This window comes from Drosophila suzukii, chromosome 3 (genome assembly GCF_043229965.1).
Source record: "Drosophila suzukii chromosome 3, CBGP_Dsuzu_IsoJpt1.0, whole genome shotgun sequence".
NCBI lineage: Eukaryota > Metazoa > Arthropoda > Insecta > Diptera > Drosophilidae > Drosophila > Drosophila suzukii.
In genome coordinates, this window is record NC_092082.1 from 16,462,092 (window position 1) to 16,482,066 (window position 19,975).

General features: G+C 36.6%; 2 protein-coding genes across 6 annotated transcripts in view; both read left to right on the forward strand.

Moving 5' to 3' along the window:
• Positions 1-2,033: 2,033 nt before the first annotated feature.
• Positions 2,034-3,426, forward strand: LOC108019464 (uncharacterized). The gene is made up of 2 exons (XM_036815768.3): positions 2,034-2,142; positions 2,653-3,426. Exons 1-2 carry the CDS (start codon positions 2,140-2,142, stop codon positions 3,313-3,315), a joined length of 666 nt encoding a protein of 221 aa, XP_036671663.3. The 5' UTR covers positions 2,034-2,139; the 3' UTR covers positions 3,316-3,426.
• Positions 3,427-5,090: 1,664 nt separating this feature from the next.
• LOC108005621 (adenylate cyclase type 6) overlaps positions 5,091-19,975 on the forward strand; it is a 47,159-nt gene continuing 32,274 nt past the window's right edge. Inside the window, exons 1-2 of one of the 5 annotated variants that reach the window (XM_036815921.3) lie at positions 5,091-5,306; positions 9,456-9,679. The gene's annotated coding sequence lies outside the window, so the exon portion shown is untranslated. The remainder of the gene's footprint in view (positions 5,307-9,455; positions 9,680-19,975) is intronic. The other 4 variants (XM_065865113.2, XM_036815919.3, XM_065865114.2 and 1 more) reach the window with 4 other exon arrangements.

Sequence of the window (19,975 nt, forward strand, 5' to 3'; positions counted from 1 at the left end):
ACCTCCCAGGAACTTTTTTCCAATATAGAGGCTCTGGTCGAACGGTCCATTAGCCAAATTTGAATAGTTTTTCCCTCCCGGTTTGTTCAATGTATTTTTTTGGATGTTTGGTTCGGGGTTTTGTTTTTGGTCGATTACATGCAAACGCCCCAAGTGGCAGCCGCTCGAACAAATATTCCATTTTCCCGGTTGCCCCCATTAAACTACGGCTAAAACTACAGATGTCGATTACATTTTCGAAACTTTTTAGACCACTTTTATTGGGAATTTTAATTGAAGTCGCCTTCGAATAAACCAAGAGGTATTAAACCGCGTGTTCGCGGTTCAGTTGAAATTCCTAACTAAATATTTAGCTTTTCTATTACGCAAACTGGTGGGGGAGCAAAAAACCATCAGATTTCTATGGGTTGGGGGCATTTTCCAATTTCTACAAATCCCCGGTATGCGTAGCCAGCTAAAAAAAATTACAACGAATTGAACTGGCTGAAAAAATGGACCTGAGAGGTAGTTTATTTTGGGCAGGTCGTAATGGCGGATCAAAAAAAATTGCAAGCACTTTTACATTTCGTATTTTTTTGCTCTTCTGTTTTGTTTGCTCGCCACATTGGGGAATAAAATAAAAATGTTTAAGTCCTCTCTTTTTTGGGTGTCCTGTAACCACACAAAATGATAAAGCTGCACACCTAGCTGAAAATATTTGTTTGAATAGCTAGTATAACAACTGTTTGCATTTTTGATACCCTTATTATAGTCTCAAGGGATATGAAATAATTTTAGTTGTAGCAATATTGAAAGGTAAAGAAATTTGTTATTATATATTTATAAGATAAAGAAAAAAGTACTTGCTTGTTGCACTATGATTTATAATTGTCAAATAAAGGTACTGCATTTGTTCAAACAGGTATCAAATATTTATGAATGTTATTTTTATTCTTAAGTAGCTGTGAAATATTTTAGAAGTCTGCCCAACCTATTTATTGATTTGCTTCATTAGCAAAAATGACTTGTTATATCAACAAATATGTGTCAATATAATCACGATTGAGTCATTAGCATTTATTAGAAGTATTAGAATTACTCTTTTTCCTCCAGTTAGTAGGGTATTTAAGCTCCTGTTTGTTTCTGAAATCGTTTCCCTTTGATCCTGTTTTTTGAGCTGTTGAAGCCTGGTAGACTAATATTTTTATTGGTAAAATGGATTTGTGACAGCTCCGATTGGCTTACGGCATTTGATTGAATATATTCTCTTGGCTTTCACTCTTCACATACGACTTTCATTCATTGATTCTTTTTGTGCTTCAGTTTCAGTTTCATTTTCATTTTCGCTGAGATTTCGATTTCGAATTGGAGTTTCGTTTTCAATTTCATCTTAAGCTGGCTTAAAGGGTTGAAGGGCCCTCGGTGTTTTGAACCCACTCTGCTTTTTTATACAGCACCGGTCAAGTGCGATAAGTCGGTTAATTGCTGCTGGATGATGCAGCAACAAATTACATCGGTCCGTTGCGTGACTTCTTCGACACCATTCTGAATCGAAGTGGCATATTGTTTTCAGCACCGTCACCGTCGACCTGCAGTTGGTGTTATTGTTACAATGGCCCAAGACACTTGACATTGGCCCCTTACACAGGCGACATTGAAACCCCGCATCGAAGGTCCCCCACCCAAAATAATTTTATAATTGTAGGATAAATGGTGTTTGTAGAATGGCGGAAGGGAATGAGGAATATCATTTAGTATATGGGAATGGGTCTTCATGGGGTGGGGTAATCTCTAACGAAAATATTGACAGATTCTTCGGCAATCAAATAGTGCAGAGCAAATGGGTAAACACATACACAAGCCGGTCTTCAGATCTTCAGATCTTTAACGAGCATTGACCATTGTCAGGGCCCAAACATCGAACATCCGGCTCTGAGCTTCGAACACGTCTTCGAAGACGCTTGGACCAAAATGTGGCAATGCGGCTCGATTGCGTTCGATTGACCATCGAACCTCTTTTAGCCGTCCTGTTAATTTTTTGTATAAATAGTTAAAACGATTTCAAAAGCAGCAGCAAAACCCAACCGCAGCTCCAATAGATTGAGCAGGTCAGAACCAGATCGCAGAGCAAGCGAAGCAAACGTTCAAGTTACAGGAAAGATGGTAAGTCAGCATATTGAAATAGACCGGCTCTTTAAGTAGTTCATAGCTTTAAGGTGTTAAAAACTAAATTCAATTTAGAGTTTCACTATAAAACATGTCTAACTTGTATACCAAATAAAATTGTGATAAGATACATTTCTTAGATGTCATAATCTGAAATAAATATAATTTATTTTGAAATATATCTAACATGATAATATGAATCATAATCTATCATGAATAATAATATATCTAACATGATAATATTATAGGTGTCATAATCTATTATGAAATAACTATAATTTAATTTAAAATATATCCAACACGATAATATTATAGCTCTTTTAAATCTATCAAAAAATAATTATAATTTATTTTGGAATAAATGTAATATGATAATAATTTGATATATGACGTGTTATATTTTTTAGAAGCCAAGCTCATTCATTTTTTAGATAGTTATTATTGATATTATTATTCAATATGTACAAAAAATATCTGTAAGGGATTAAAATATATTTATATTTCTAGCAAGGATTAGAAGTACTCTGCCTGCTGTTGGCTGCAGTGAGCTTGGCCAGCTGTCGTTCGGTGGTGCGCCGTGATGTGAGCCACCTGCCCTTGGAGTACCTGCCTCCAGTGGAGCTGCCACCTGTGCCCAGTCGGGATTACCTGCCGCCGGTGGAGCAGCATGCGGCCACATTAACCCATGTGCTCCAGCCGCCCCGTGATTATCTGCCTCCCCTGCCGCTGAACAGCGAGTACTTGCCACCTGTGATTGCGGAGGAGGAGCCGGAGCAGGAGCAGGAGGTGGCCACCACAACGGAGGTAATAATTCCAGAAGAAACCAGCACAGTGGAGCCAACCACAGAGGCAGTTATCGTCACCACCGAGCAGCCGCAGGAAGTGGAGATAATCACGGAACCGCAGGAGCAGGTGGAGGTGAAGGCTGTGGAGCATTCGGAGGAGGAGGAGCCCAAGGAGGAGAAGCAGGTGGAGTCGGCAGTGCTCCTGGACGATGGCTACCACTACCGTACGCCCTCTGTGGTGCCCGACCTGCTGCCCGTGAAGGAGTATCTGCCTCCTCTGGACGGAAATGCCGTGGTGGAGGAGCTGCCCAATGGCGAGGAGGACTCCTCCGCCCTTCTGGACGATGGCTATCACTATCGTTCTGTAAAGCGACTCCGCTTCTAGTCCTCCAAAGCCACTAGGTGCCTTATTTTATTCCACTACGAATTTCTGTTTCTGTTCTGTGCGACAATTGTTGTTTAATTTTACAAAATATATAGACAAATACCTTGCCGACACTGATGGTTTGACACGCAATGGGATAAAGGAAAGTTGGTAGTGGAAAACAACTGAAAAGTACTCAGTACTTTCATTTATTTTAGTGTATAGATGGTAAGAAAATATAAAATAAGTGCCTAAAATCTTATAGTCACAATTTATTTAGTATTATATCTTAACTACAACTCGTTACATAAGTTTTTTTAAAAACTCTGGAGAAATTGTGTTAAAATTAAAATGGAGACATTTGATATTCTTTCTATTGTTGGAAAACCAAACCTCTTAAAATAAATTTCTTGTAAAAAACCTGAACTATTTAAAACACTTTAATTTGGAGAGATGTGCTATAGAACTCTCTAGACATTTCTAGACATTTAAATTTCGAGCTTCTTGTCAACCCTTATCACGCGTATACCCTTGTAATCCCACACATACCTTGTATTAGTATTATCTTACCTACAACAAGTTATTTAACTTTTTAACTTTAGAGAAGTTGTGATAAAATTAAAAAGAAACCATTTGATATTCTTTCTATTTTACTCACTTAATGCTTCATTTATTATAAACCGGTAAACCAAACCTTTTAAATTACATTTCTTGTAAAAAACCTGAACTATTTAAAACACTTTAACTGGGAGAGATGTGCTATAGAATTCTCTAGACATTTCTGGACATATAAAGTGATTTCGAGCTCCGTGTCATCCCTCATCACGCATATACCCTTGTAATCCCACCCATACCTCGTAACAACTGGATGGCTGCCGTGAACATTTCATTTATATTGATGACAGGAAATTAGAAAAATGTTTTCACAATGCGCACGCGACGAGAACTCTTCACCGGGAGATATTGTCGCAGTCCTGCGAGGTCCTTGCTGCGTGGGTCCTGCGGGCTACCACCTTCACTTTCCACTTTCACCCCCATTCCCCAACCCCTCTCAATTGATTTGCGGCCGCCTGTGGCCGGGTTTTATTGTTTTCTTTACGTGTCGGCACTCCGCATACATTTTCATTAACCAATCTGGAGAAAGTTTTGCCCTGAACTTGGAAAACCCGCAGCGCCCTTTTTCGTCTGACAAACTCTCAAGCCAGTTCAATAATTCAACAAATTTCCAATTGGCCGTATAAATATTTGAAAACTTTTAAATGTTATTACTGTTTGGCGTGGTGTGTTTGTGTTGGGCCTAAATATAAATGGAATTTTTATGTTTCCGTTGGTTTTTCTGTTGTTGAATTTACTTATGAATAATTCAATGCGAGAGAACAGTGAAATTTCTTGCCTACTTTTGCGCGCAGTTGGCAAATAAAAAGTGAAGCAACAAGTGGCTGAAAATTTGCGGATACGTTTTTCCCCTTGAGATAACCAAAAAAAAAAAACAAATAAAAAATCCAAGCCGTAGAGCTTTAAGTGCATTGCACTCTGCCGAATTTTTGTTTTCCTTTCTTTCCCTTTTTTCTTGATGGTCATAAACCTCAACAAATCGGAGCCAAAACAAACACCTGTAAACAGTTTCCGATTGAAAGAATCGGCCATGTTTCGTCGAGTGTTGAAGGCGGGTAAAGCTTGTGGGAAATGCGGGAAAAGCCTGCCGAAGCTTTGGCCATTCAACATTCGACGAAGCGACGACGAGGAAAATCGTATAAAAGCCGAACGCCGAGGAAAATTCAACTTAGTTGCGGGTTTATTGTTGCCGAATGCGAACGGTTTGGAATCGCCGGAAAATGCGGCCGGGCTGAAGACAGTGCGAGCGAGTGAGATACAGATAGTCGGGCGAGCAACAGTGAAAAGCGTTTGAAGGGCCATAGATACAAGATAATGCCCCATAGAGGAGTCGACTCCTCTCCGCCAACCGATATGTGAAAATCACCCAGTGAGGCGAAAGTGAAAGTGTGTGAAAGGTGGGGGAACGAGGTGGCCAAGTGATAATGGATAAAGCAACTCTAGATTATAATACAAGCTATTTGTTTCTATGAGACAAGTTTTTAAATGATGCCAAAGTACACAGTTACAGAGATAATGAGTTCTAAAAATCTCAATAAATCTTATGAAATATAACAGTCTTACATTCGAGAAATGATCACTATTTAAATGTACTATTTTCGAAGACTTTAGTTTTATAATTGTAAATAATTTTTGAAATATATCACCTTTTTTCAAATTTAAAAGTGAAACTTAAAACCCAATCATACATTTTTTAAGGATATTTAAAAAAAATAGAGTTACAAAACTTAAGACATTTTTAAAGTGAAGTGTAAAATTGCAAAATGTAATGTATAAATAGAAAATCATCTATTTTTATTGCGCAATAAATCCAAATATTATGGCATATTAATTTGTAAACATCCAAAAAGAAAACCCAAATCTTTAAGATAAGCAAATGAAAATCATGAGGGGAAAACTCTGCGTAAGCTACCCAAAAATTAACTGCCACAAAACATTTGCAAATATAAATCAAAATTACCATAAACGAAATTCCACTGTGAATAAAGATGAACTCAAGGAGCCAAAACGACTTGAATAAATCAAAATTAAATATTAATTAAGGCTGCATTAAAATTGCTAAGAAAATTGAATAACCGAAATGGCTGTAAACCAAATTGCCTTGTGAATGCTACCGAAAGAAAACCAATTTTACACACTTAATTTAACCACAAAACTCTTTACGTTTCTCTGCCTTTCGCAATTAAAATGCAATTAATTTGGCAACAAATTTGTTGGGTCTTCGTCTTTGAGTACCAGTCCCCAGTAGGGAATTTTGAAATTTAATTTTCAATTGTCATTCCATTAATTCCATCCGATCGATTCAACAACCAGTTGACTTTGCGCCTCCATTGAATGGCCATCCGCACAAAAATGCATTTTCCCTGCGAAAAGGCTTCTGATGTTGTTTGGTATTTGTTGTTCGGCTTTGTGGGCTCAGCACAGAAAAGTTTATTAATAAAACGTTTTGCCTAACAAAGCACAAAAATGATAAAATAAACGCAACTCAGACAGGCGGATTAGGGTGGCAAAGAGGGGTGAGGTTTAGGGTGGTGGGTGTTGAATGTCATTGTTAACAGTTTTTCATAGATTTGTTACGATGTTTATGGGTAGTACCTGTTATACTTAGTACGGTTTAACTTGAATTCTGAACATATACAACTTCAAACTTAAAAGCTTAGTGCAAGACATTAAAATCTTAGGAAGTCATTTAGGAAGTATGTATTATAATAGCTATATTATATTATGGTTCTTAAAACGATGTTAGTTTTTATAGAATGCTTAAGAACTTCAAGTTGGTAAGGAATGTGTGTAGTTTGAAATGCTAGTGCTTAAAATTAAATCAGTAGTAGTAAAATCTTTAATAAACTTGGTTATTAAAAACTCTTTTTTTTAAATGAACTACAAAAGTTTCAAAACTTTTTTTTTAACAAGGAATATAATCTAAGTTTTCGAATACAAACTATTATTTTACATGCACTTAAATTTCAGTACCATCTTAAATACTTAATTTGTTATATTGTTAGCTTTTGTAATAACAGTTCCTTACCTTTAAACAGTATTATTCTAGTCATAACAATGACTTAACCACTGAGTACTTCCCCCGTCGATCAGATTTCGCCATGTGTCAGCTGGCATCTTTGTGCCTGCGGCCGTGTGTTTGGCACGCTTTTTGTGTTTATTAATAACAAAGTAATCAGAAATTGTAATCTCCCCGCAAAGCGTATTACAGCAGTAATAACAATGGCTACATTGAACCACCAGCCCATCAGCCCATCAGCCCACCATAACCCCTCCGCCCCATTTCAATCGCACGCCCCACAGAACCCCATCCACATTCTCATTCATTTGGCGATTTCAATGTGGGTTTATCTTTGCCGCTTGGCTGTCTTCACGGGATGCATCCTTGAATCCCCGGATCCTCGGATCCTTGTTCCATTGTTGCTGCCGCCACCGAGAACGCTTCCGGCTCAAGTATCTCTGTTTTTGTTATGACTCCCCTGCCTTGAACATGTTTTCATATACTTATTTTCCATAGATTTGCTGTTTATATCTGTTTTTATTATTTTCTAATTTGACGCTTCATTTGTCCATGGGTGATTTCGTTTTATTCTGTTCTCTAACAGAAGGGTATTTTGTTATTTTTCAGGAGCGCGGAAAAGGGCAAATATCTTTAAATGAGACTACAACTTTTAAAAACATAAATAGTATAGTTCATTATTGTTTTAATTAAAGTAAATATTTCTTCATTTTTTTTAAATAGGCCCCTTAAAAAACTGTATATTTAATAATATTTTACCATTTCATATTTCATAATCAAGATGGTATTGTAGCTTTCTAGAGGGAAAATATCTTTAAATGATAGTACAATGATAGAAACACATATAATTAGTTTACTGTTTTAATTCAAGTTAACACCTGTATATTTCTTTATAAACAGGTCCCTTTTTATTATTTTTACCATTTCCTATTTCATAATCAAGATGGTACTTTAATTTCCCTTTTTTATATTTTATTTCTTACATAATAATATTCAATACTTAAAAATAGATAATATGGTATCATCAAGACCAAAAGGGTGTTTATGGGCCTGCTTATAGAAAGTGTAATTTATTTCTCGTTGTTTTTCCGTTCTTTGTGTTTTTCCTGCTTTCTAATTTGACTTTTGCTGGGCGCTGATTTGCGCTTTGATTTTCGCTGACTGATTGGGATTTAGTTGTCGGGGATGAGGGGTGGATGAAAGGACCAAGAACCAAGGACCTGAGATGGATATCGGGGTCCTTCCTATTGATGACTCGATGGCGTGTCTTTATGCCTCTCAATCATTTTGCCTGGCTGCGATTCGTTATTTGTACACTTGCCTTTTTATGTAATTTCACCCATGTCAGTTGGCTTTTCTTTCCCCACCTGCAATTTGTGTTTTGCCAATTTGCCTATTTCGTATGCAAATTGCCAGCCATTTGGTGTCAGTCTCAACACGATGCCCCCCCTTTTTCCACCCCCTTTTATACGGTTTGAGCCACTGGGTCAAAGTAATAAAGCAAACAAATTAATTTGATTGTTTTCACTTGATTCGCGGCAATTTCGAATTTGGCTTCTGCAATTACTTCGGAACTTTGTTTAGCCTTTGCTCATTAGCAGCGATTTTTAAATCGAATTTGGGAATTTTACTAACAATATTAATTGCCCAATAAGTTGAAGATGATATATTTTACTCAGTGGGAAAAAGAAAAGATCTAAATTAAATAGACCTGATTTTCGTATGGTTTATAAACAATCTCATACTGGCTGTAGTTTGAATGGGCATGAAATATATACCTAATTTATATGTATATTCCTAGAAATAACAAAGAGCTCTCCTGCCTATTGTTTTCTGAAATGTTAGGAGCATTGCTAGAAGATAATTCCTTCTAATTAAATAAGAGATGAATTTATTTTTACATTCAGTATGTGCATTGCGTGGTTTGCAGAGGTGGGCGTATTTTATTGTGGAATTTGATTTTAAGTTTGGCAATGAAATATGCCTTAAATTTCCCGAGCTTAAGAATTTAATTTACCTTTCAGTTCAGTGCATTTTCAAATAATTTAATTAGTGATTGGTTTTCATATAAATATATCAATCATTTAATTTAATTTGTAATTCTTAACCTCCCTTTTAAAACCAAAAAACATAAACGAAATTGTTTTCCAACAACCTTTTCTTTACCAATTTTCTGTGGTGTTTTGGTTACATGCCTTAATGTCCTTTTTGGCCGCAACAAATACCAAAAAAAAAAGTGAACTGTCAACCATAAAATCTCGCAAAATGAGAAAGAACAACAATCGGCAGGCAACTACAACAAATCAGTTTAATTTGAATTCCTTTTTTTTCGCCAGCGCGTGTGTGTGAAAATAAAGAGAAAGTTTTTACACAGTTTATTTTTGTCGAGACCTTTTCCCAACGCCCACAATAAACAAAAACGAAATGAAAAGCGCGGCATCGAAAGGGAGCGAAAAGGGAAAATTAAATTCGCAATAATTATTTCAAATATTTTTTCCCTTAAACGGGCTTTTCATTTGGTATGCAGCCATCTCGGCCTTTAAAAAATGCGCACAATTTAAAGTTCAAAAGTTGGCAGCAGGCGAAACAAAGCAACGTAAGGAAAAACAAACGGAGAGATGAAAAAATGCTAAAATTCTTCAGATGTTGTTCGTTAAGGCATACGAAATACTCAGATAAATTATCATCAGCCTAATCAACATCAGCGTTATTATCAGCAGGAGGAGCGAAACTTTTCATTTTCAGCACAAGGTATGTATGGGAAATTGCAGGAAATAAATTCTGATTTGCTCCTTTTAATATGTCCGAAACATTACGTAGCCGACCTGTGTGCCGGTGTCCTTACGATCCGCTGGCTCCTTTGTGATTTCGCTCGTTCATAAGCTGGCTGCCACTCTAAGCACTTAATTATTTAATTATGTTGAACGTCACACACATACACACGGGCTTGTCCAGAATAATATAAGGGAAAGATTTCCGGCCCCCATACCAAACTATATACTAAACTAAACCACTGGAGCTTTTCCCCCATTCAACTTCTGTTTCGGTTAATTTCCTCTACATTCTTTGGCCTTCCACCTCATGTGGTTCGCAGTGCAGTGCTGGCTTTGGTTTATTTCCATTTCCGTTGCACGAGGCGTATGCGTAATATGAATATTTTTGTAAATTATTAAGTATACGTAATGAGATAGTAAATTTGCGCCCCCAACCGCAGGCAGGTAGTGTGGTTTAGTGTCAGCGATGAAAATTGCATGTGTGTTCCCTGGGTGGGTATGAGCCAGCAATTAGTTAAACACAAAACTTTATGCCCCACCAGAGGTTGCGGAGTTTCGCACTTCCTGTGACCCCCGACCTCATGACTTCCCGTAGTTTCCTTCCTGCCCTCCAGGACCTCTTATCTCGTAGGCTCGTCCGGGTCTTAGTGGGGATTTATGCTGGCTCATCTGACTTTAGATATGCTCGTTGGCAGCCAGGTGGTCCAAGTTCGGCCTAAACTTTGAGCAACTAAATGTCCTGGTGCTACCAGAGATGGCCTCAAAACTTTTTCTCTCGGGTGTCTCAGTTTGCTGGCGAAAGATGGTAAACTTTATGGATTACAAAGAATTTATAATTGAAGCGAAGTGTGATGCGAAAACGTTTTAGGAAATCGATGGCTCAACACAAATTAAAATTCCATTCAGTGCGGGGACTTAGAAGTTGCAGCGAAAACTTTTTAGACATTTCAGTTTTAAGAGCACTTTAATACCTTGAGATAAGAATTCAATTATTTTCTTAAACATCATCACCTGCCTGGCATTTAATTCCCTATCGAATGATATTCCATCCAATCTATGCCTAATTTGTGTGAACACATTACTAATTAGCTTGAATGTCATTAGCCCAAAGCTTTGAGCTCATTTACTCGTGTGTAATTCATTGGATTTCCATTTCCAAATGTGTTGATACTCTGCCTGAGGGCAAGACCACAAAGTATCTTATTATTTGTACATCTTTTTAGGAAACAAAAGAATTACTTAATTAAAGTCAAAATCTTTTAAAATATTGTTTTCGTTGTTGATAGGCCTTTATTAGAATTTTTAAATAGCAAGCCATTGTGGATTAGATTGATCAAATATTTAGTGAATTCTTTATTTATTAAACTGCACAAGTAGACAAAAATAGAACTTTGTACTCAAATGTAGCTGATTTGGCCATCTTTAATTAGTCATTGAATATTCGTCTGGCATCGGCCATATACATTTTCATCCGTTGAAAGCCAAATCCAATCAGCTGTTGAGCGTGTTAATTTATTCATAGAATTATTTTTCTGGCCCTCCTTAACTGACCTACGACCCTAGCACTGCCTTACCCTTTTCCCCCAAAATCTGCCTGATTAGTACAAAGAAAATCCTCTTTTGTTTGCAGTCCACGCACGAATTCGATGGGAACTTCAAGGCGAGTCCCCAAATACCCCTATCCCCAGTCCCCAGTCCACAATCCCCAATCTCCGATCCCCATCCATGGAGGCTGAGCTCTCGGTTCAATATGTTTTCCCATTCGCCTGATGCTTTCTTTCTTTCTAATCCGAAAGTGCGGACCATCTGGTTCTGCCTTAATTCCCCGGGCATCCTTTGACACATGAGATGGAAACTGTGAGAGTCCTTGAACTTGCCACGTTTCGTTGCCGAGTTACAAAAGTAAAACACGGCATTCAAGTTCAACTCAATTACTGTACCTACTGAAATACAAAATTCAAGTTCAACTCAATTACCTGACTTTTGTGATGACTAGGCCTTTTATTTGTTTGTCGAAAGCCCCAAAAATGAGAGATATTTTCCTTTTCCGGGTATGAAAGCGCCAACTGACTGCATAAAAATTGTTTCGCTGCTGCTCTTCCGGTTGCCAAATTAAACAAAAAATAAAAAGAACAATGAACTGAACACGTTTTTCTGTTTACTCAGCAATTGTCCATGGAAATGCACACAATATTTTCGATATAAACACACAATGCAGGCAGATACGCAAGAATGTGTACTTATGTGGGCCATATAAACAATCATAAACTTCGTGATTTATGCGCCATTCGAGAGCATCGAAATGCAATCGAACGGAATTGGAATCGCAAATTTTTCGACTCTATTCAAAATGCAGTTTACTTAAGTGTGTGCGCCAGTTTAGCGAGCTGGAAAGCGAATGTCGAAAATGAATTCTCAGAGAAATTCCTAAAAGCTGGGCAAATTCAATTATTTAAAAGGGGAAAGTCAGCTAAGTTTTCTGAAATAAATAAATAAACGTGACTTGTTGTTTTTGAATAAAATAAATAAATAAACAAATATAGATTTCAAAGAAAAGTTATTAGGTTCACAACAAGTTGCAATCCATTTAAACTATTTTCTTTCCTGATCAAAACTAAACGACTGCATATTACTTTTATTTTATTAAATTGAATTATTTATAAATAATTATTTATGAACAAATTTAAATTTGTTACTTGTTACTATGGGAAAAAGTAATACACTTTAAATTGTGTTCATAGATATATTCATGAATTTTAATTTTAAAAATATTTTATATATTTTGATTTAAGTTTAATTTAAGCAATCCTTTATTTTAAAAAAGCAGTCCTAGTTACACAGATTAAAAAATTTACTGATCTCTTATTTAGCCCTACACTTGGAGAAAATAAGTACCTTTTTAAGATCAGCTTATCTTAATATGGAAATACTAGTTATTAGGTAAACTTGTAAATACCACTTTAGTACAGCCGAAAGACCAAGCTACTTTGGCCGATTCCTCCTTGTACCGTAAGTTTTGGACAGTGTACAACAAAATATATATTTTCAAGACCCGGACAACTAGGATTGGGAATTTGGAATTAGATAATATTGCATTCAACGGATTCCTTAAAGAACCACTTAGTTTTTTTGCGAATGACACGTCGATTTTTAATATTGCATCTGTAGCCTTTATTGGCACCTTTTGATTTAATGAACCGGTGAGCAATCAATGCCTTGGGCAGTCCTTCAACGATGACGTAGGCCGAGTCATCGAAGGCGAAGGTTTCCGGATCCTGGCCGCCTGCCAAATCGGCACTTGACATTGCCCAGGGACTCGGAGGTCCTCGGAATGCTCCAACCGCCGGATGACCAGGGGAAAGGCCATAACCCGCCTGCTGCATAACTTTAATGAAATTGCAACCGGCTAAACAGACAATAAACAGTCAGGACATGGGCGGGCACAAGGGGGGTCCGTTTCTGAACCGCAAACTAAGTATGCAAAAGGGCATGGAAACAGTGGCGACTACGGCTAACTAAGAGAATGGCAGTGGAGATACAGAGGGCTAAAGTCACCGGGCCAAGAATGGCCGGGAACTGTGAGCTCTGGGCCACATGAGCACATGGCTCTGAGCGCAACGCATAAAGGATAACGGATAATGGACTTAAAATAAACAAAGCCAAAGGCAGGCGGAAGAGCAGGGCAAAAGGAAGGCGGACGAACAAAACACGGCAAAACAGAAAATGGCCAGGAAGGATGGAGAACCGGGCCAGGGAAACTTTTTTGCTTTGTTGCCAACGTACCCATTGATCGGGAAAATGGGGAGTGGCTACATTATGAGGGTTTTATTTTGGCATCTCTAATTAAGCTGTTTAGTATTCTTTATAAGCTTCTGAGCAAGTTAATACGAAAACCTATGGATGAGATATAGAAATAAGTGTTATATTTGTAAAGGTACAAATACTTCAGTTTACTAAGTTACTAGTCTCAGTTGAGTGGCTGTTGCTTGATACATATTACATTTTAAAAATATTAAATATAGTTTAATGAATAATTTTTATAAAGAATTCCAATAAATTATGAACAAAAGTGTGAGGAATCGTGTAATCCTTATAAATAGATCATGTCTTTGTCTGAGAAATTGTCTTTACAAATGTTGGAACCATATAGCATATATGTTTCAATCGAAATGTTTAAGTATGTTAAGTGGATAGCTTTAAATATTTTAAATTTGGAGACATTATATGTTTCAAAGTATTATTTTTCATACAAAATACCAACAGAGTTAAGATCAAAATGGTTAGGAACCCGGTGATCAATATAAATCTATCACAACTTAGTCTGAGAAATTGGCTGCAAATTTTGGAACTGGATAGGATATATGTTTAATTCGAAATTCCTAAGTTTATTAAATGGATTTCACTGTGGATAGCGTAATATATTTTAAATTTGCAGATAATATATATTTCAAAATATTATTTTTATACAAAATACCAACAGAATTAAGATCAAAATGGTTAAGAACCCGGCAATCATTATAAATCTGTCATATCTTAGTCTGAGACTCTACAAATGTTGGAGCTAGATAGGATATACGTTTAATCAAAATGCTTAAGTTTATCAAGAGGATTAAGTTTACAGCTTTTTATGTTTTTAAAGAGATGTTATATATTTCAAAATATTATTCTTATACAAAATCCCAACAGAATTAAGATCAAATGGAATCAGGAAATCATTATAAAATCTATCCACTCCACAAACGTTGGGACTTTAGAGCATTCCCTTTCTATGAAGGATGCACTTTTATTTCCAATAGCTGAGTACCTCCTTGTTGATCAGTCCCCTTTTGTATTGACGCTTTTCTTCACCGCTCAATGCACATCATCAACAATGAAGGGACTGAAGCTATAAACCGAGACAAAAACGAAGCGGAGGGCAGATAGCATCTGGATTCAGGTAGGATGTCGCATTCATTCGCTTGGTTTGCTTAACTTGGATCACGTCACAAATTAGTAAGTCATTTTGCCATCTTGTTTACCCATTTAGCTGCTGGAAATCATTTTCCGCTCAGCCAGCTGCCGCTGTTGGCAGTGAACTTTCCCATTTCCCCTCTGCCGCCTTTTTTGGACCTCATCCAATGGCTGTCGGTTCGGGTTTTATTACGATGGTCTTGACCGGTTTTATTGCCCCCAATATTTCTTGCATTTTCTGGCCACAACTCATTCAGCAAATACTAGTATGTGGGTTCTGTTTGGCATTTGACTTTTGCCTTGGCTTCGGCATCTTCGCTACTTGGCTCGAGGTTTGTTTTAACAAATTTATAAGCTAAACAAATTTATGCTCGTTGCTCTGGGTTCCCCACTAGCTGTATTAATTATGAATGTTATTTTAGCCCGTTCTACGCCAACCGCACACATTCATGTTTTTGGGTTTCGGGGGAAAATTCCCTTTCCATAAAATTAATTCGATTGCTCTTGAGAGAATTTTAATTGATGGGATGCCAGACCTTGGGCGAAAATTCAAAAGAAATATAAATAAATGCTTGGTTGAGTAATTTTAGATTAAACAAAAACTATGGTGTCGAATATTAATCAATCTGGCGAAAGAGCATCAATTCAGGGATTATTAAAATTATAAATTAAAATATGTAATTATATATTACATTATATTATTTTTAATCCATTAAGTAAGCAAACATACCTTAAAATACAAAAGGGAGATGCTTTTTTATTGATATTTATTTTTGTAAACTGAGATAGGTAATGGTTACTTCGTAATTACTTAAATAAATGGATGTTATTCTTATAAATCACTTCCTTCTGTTTCTAAAATAAAATTTCCAGTTTGTTTTTGTTAGACAACTTAAATAGTCTTTGAGTTCGCTTCTTGATTAGTCAAAGCACTCTGTTCATTTTCCGATGGCACACGCATTGCTATACTGTAGTTTGTACCTTTCGGCCCGGCTAATGAATTCGTTTGGCAATGCAAATTTCCTACCGAAAAACACCTCAACGCGTCAAATGAAATGCAAACAGTATACAAAACGCCCAAAGATGACGACGCGTAAACAAAAAAAGCAGCGAAACCAAAAAATCAGGAACAAAAACAAACAGCAGGCAGCATAAACATTTGGCGGGTTCCAAAAATAGGTGAGCTCCACTGTGCGAAAAATTAGGATAAGCATTTAGTTTTAATATACTTTTCAACTAATATCAAAATATAATTTTTTTTCATTCCAAAAATTAATAATCAACTACAGTTGGATTTTGATTAACCCAAATTACTTAGGTATTATAATTTGTTATAATAATTGTGGTAACAACAAATTATTTATTATTATTTTACTTCAAAATATATAAAATAAAATATATGAAGTGAATATTATAATAGTCAAATAGAACGTTTTCCAATTATTACTTGTACTCAAATTTAAAATATAAATACGATTTATTTATTTCTCTGTATCTTTGTATTTAGTTATTACTCATACCTAAAATTTTAGAGCATTGTAAAATGTTTTGTAGTACATATCAGGATCTTACGAACATTTCTCTCAGTGCTTTTGTGGTGCGTGTTTTTGAGTGTGTGGGAAAGTGTTGGTCGCACGTGTGTTAGTGCGTGAATGCTGGCTTCGCTAACTATATTTAGAGGGACTTACCCAGAGGCTGAAACATAGGTGGTTAATTGGAGAGTATGGTTAGGTGTGATATTGGGGGTGTCTGAAAGGGTGAGGTTCAGGGCGTAATGCCAAATGCCAGCAGCTGTTCCGTTGCCCGGTTAATGAATGAACATATTCATGAATATATGCATGAGAGAGGAGCTCTAGTGCTATTCTTTTTTGGGGATATTTTGTTTATTTCATAGCATATCATATCATGTCATGTCATAACATATCACAGATAACATATTCTTGTTTATTTAGCAACTATCTATTTTTATACATCAGCATTTATTTTTTTAGTATTTCTTTTTTTTAGGAAACTTAGGATATCTTTTCAAAATAGTTAGAAAAAATAAACATTGTAAGTTTTTAAAGAGATACATTCTAAAGCTGACAGTTATCGCATAGTTAGGGGAACCCACCTTCAACAGAACCTTACAGTAATCCTCTGTTTTCCCATTTACACATGTCTCGCTTTTGGAGAGGGTGTGGGCGAGGAAATGAGCTGCCCTCATTAATTTGCTTCGCTTATCAAATTGGTTTTGTTTTTATCAATTTTTGTTTGGCTCGAAGCGGACACAAAAGTTTATCCTCGTGTTGTTACTGTGCCCTCTTGTTTTTGTTGCTGGCACAATATTTGCCAGACCATTAGCGCCATTAACATAATGAATTGCCATTGGACTGCGGCATCGATAGAATCGAATCGAATCGAATCGAAACGAATATAACCGAGGCGATATACCATTATTTCCTGCATGTTGAAACTGTTTGCTTGCCATTTACCTGGTAAGGTGTGCAAATATATCAGGGGTGTGGAGAGCGGGGCGATGACATTGATTTAGTGGGAGTTTTCACAGCTCTGGCAATATTAGAAATTCAATTCCCCTGTAAGTGTATGCAGTTAAATTGGATAAGGAAATATAAGCGAGGGATAAAAAGGAATATAGGGTTTGCAATACTTCAGTAGAAAACTAAAGATTTATGTAAACTATATCATTATAAGTGGTATCAGATCCTTGAACATTTCTATCCCATAATGATTGCTAATGATTTCCAAACTGTGCACCATGACAAACCATTTCTATTATGCGACTGCCTGTGATTAATCATCTGATTTAGCATCCGAAAAATATAATTTTTGATTGATTATGCACTCAGCTGTTGCCTATTATGCCCAAAAGGACCAAACAGTTCAAGCCAATTAAATCCGTTTGTATCCTGCTTTCTGTCAGGGGGCTCTTCGCCGTCAACTTATATTTGGAAAAGTCCTATTGGGGTCGTAGGAAAATGCAAAATAGCTTAGGACTTAAGACGTCGAATGAATGATTCCTGAAGGCAGCCATAAGTGTCGAATGACAGACGATGACGACATTTATGAGCTTTCGTTAAAGAGACTTTTCAATTGCCTGGGCAACGTCTCTGGGGATTTTCCCGCCGCTTTTCCTCCCTCGAATTTCTGTTTTCCTTTGCCTATTTTGCATATGAGCGGGAAGTTGGGAAAACTTGTGATGTTTTTTATTTTTAGTTTTGGTGCAGAAGTAAACTTTGGTGACTTTTCGCAGTACACATAAAGTTGTCTTTTTAGTTTTACTATTTGGAAAACTTTTCTAATTGATGCCAGCTTTGTAGGCTCTCAATTGGCCATAGTTTCTAGAGAATATTTGAAATGGGTTACCCAATTTTCATTTTATTGATCTCTCAATTGGTTTTCATTTTAAGAATATTATAAATATCTAAGAAGTGTTAATTAAGTGTTGAATTGCTTAAACTATGAAACTACTTGAAAAATAAAAGAACTTTTGATTAGCAGAACTAAGAAATATGACTTATAGTTTATGTTATGATCTTCGGGTTTTTCCTCTTTACCATTCTTTCCCTCGATGGGTGGCAAAAATGTTTAACTAAATGGAAAACACAGCATTCTGAATGGCGTAAACTGATTCATGCGAATTTCCAAGGAATTTCTTAAGTGAATTTCGTTGAATTGTTTGTTGTGTTACTCGATAGGTTCGTACTTGTGCGAGAACTCTTTTTTTAATATTTATATTTTCCATTACATTTTTCTTGAAATTTTTTTGGCGTTGAAATTTTTCATATATTTTTTTGGCAACAGCAAAACAATTTGTTTATAGCACGCGGAGCGTTGTGTTTTTGACATATTTATGCCGTTGGCCAGGCACTTGTGCTCGGCCTTCTTCCCTTTCCCCACTTTCTCCCCTTTCTCCCTGCCATGCCCCCTGCGCCCTGTATTGGCAAAGTTTTCAACGCCGCCTCTGGCTAAAAAACAAAAGCCGACAAAAGGCAAAAGACGGCGATGATGAAGACGAGACGATGAAGAGCCAAGAAACCGGCGAACGGCGAACGACCTGGCTTTAAGACTTTCCACAATGGAAGTTTTCCCTCCGACTGCCTGCTTTCTTTCCTTTATTTCCGCTTTACCCGCCCCCCTTCTCACCCCGCCTCTGTTTTGCTGTTGTCTGTGGCACAGTTTTGTTTGGAATGCTAATGAAATCGGGCAGTTTGACTATATCGAAAGACACGATACATTTTTTGTTAAATGGAATATCCAAACAGAACTTTAAAATATTCTATTATTATTAAACTTAAAGGAAAGTCTAAGAAATCTATGCCTTACAAATACATATGTAAGTTTGGCTGGAAATCTTTAGATCTTAATGTTTTTTATCACTTTGTTTTCTGTTTGATTTTTATGTTTGAGTTTTTATTGATGGATAGTAAGTATCAATACCAAAGCATCGTTTAGGATCACAGACAGACCAATAAATTTTCATCTTGAATAATAAACTTTTTTTTTTAATTTCCTTAATTCGTCCTAAATCAGTTTACTAAGATCTAGTCCTATCTAATTTCACTAACTTATAATTAGAATTTCCTAATCCTAAATAAGACAAGTACTTTCCTTGTTTTTTTTTCAAAGGCCTCTGCAAGTTGAATCTCATATCTTTTCACAATACAAACCATATTTTCAGCGTGCCATAAATGAAAGATAATCTCAGCCTTCATTCTTCCAGTTCATTTGCCGTATTTCTAAGATAATCTCTGTTACTTTATGACTTTAAAAGGGTATTAAAACTTCGCTTGATCACTGATAAATTTCTTTGTATTTTCTGCTTCCCAGTTTTTGTTTCATTCGAAAATTTAACAAACAATCTGAAGTTGTGCTCGTTGTGGGCCTATCTACCCATCTCTTTCTGTCCAAATCGCCCCGTCTCTTTCGCGGCTTCTGTTTTGATAGGACCTCGCGTGTCTGGCGAGCATTTCGTGAGACTTAAGTGGGCCGGCACCCAAAAACAAAAAACCAAAAAACCAAAAAAAACCTTAAAAACCCATATATATATAGGTATATATCTGAAGAAAAGTGGGTGGTGGGGGGAATCCGAAAAGTAGATACGATATATTTATTGGCGGCGTCAGTTTGCGATGTTTTTTTTATGCGAGGGCGGCAGTTTCTGTTTGAGTTGCTTTTGTTTTTGGGGTTTTTCTCTGCCTTCGCCAGTGCAAAATCGAATTTATTGTTTTAATGCCATTTTCTGTCGCTGTCGAGCGCAAAAATTGGCAATTTGTTTAGAAATTAGCGCACTGCTTGTCGTTCTTTGTGCCTCTTATAGCAT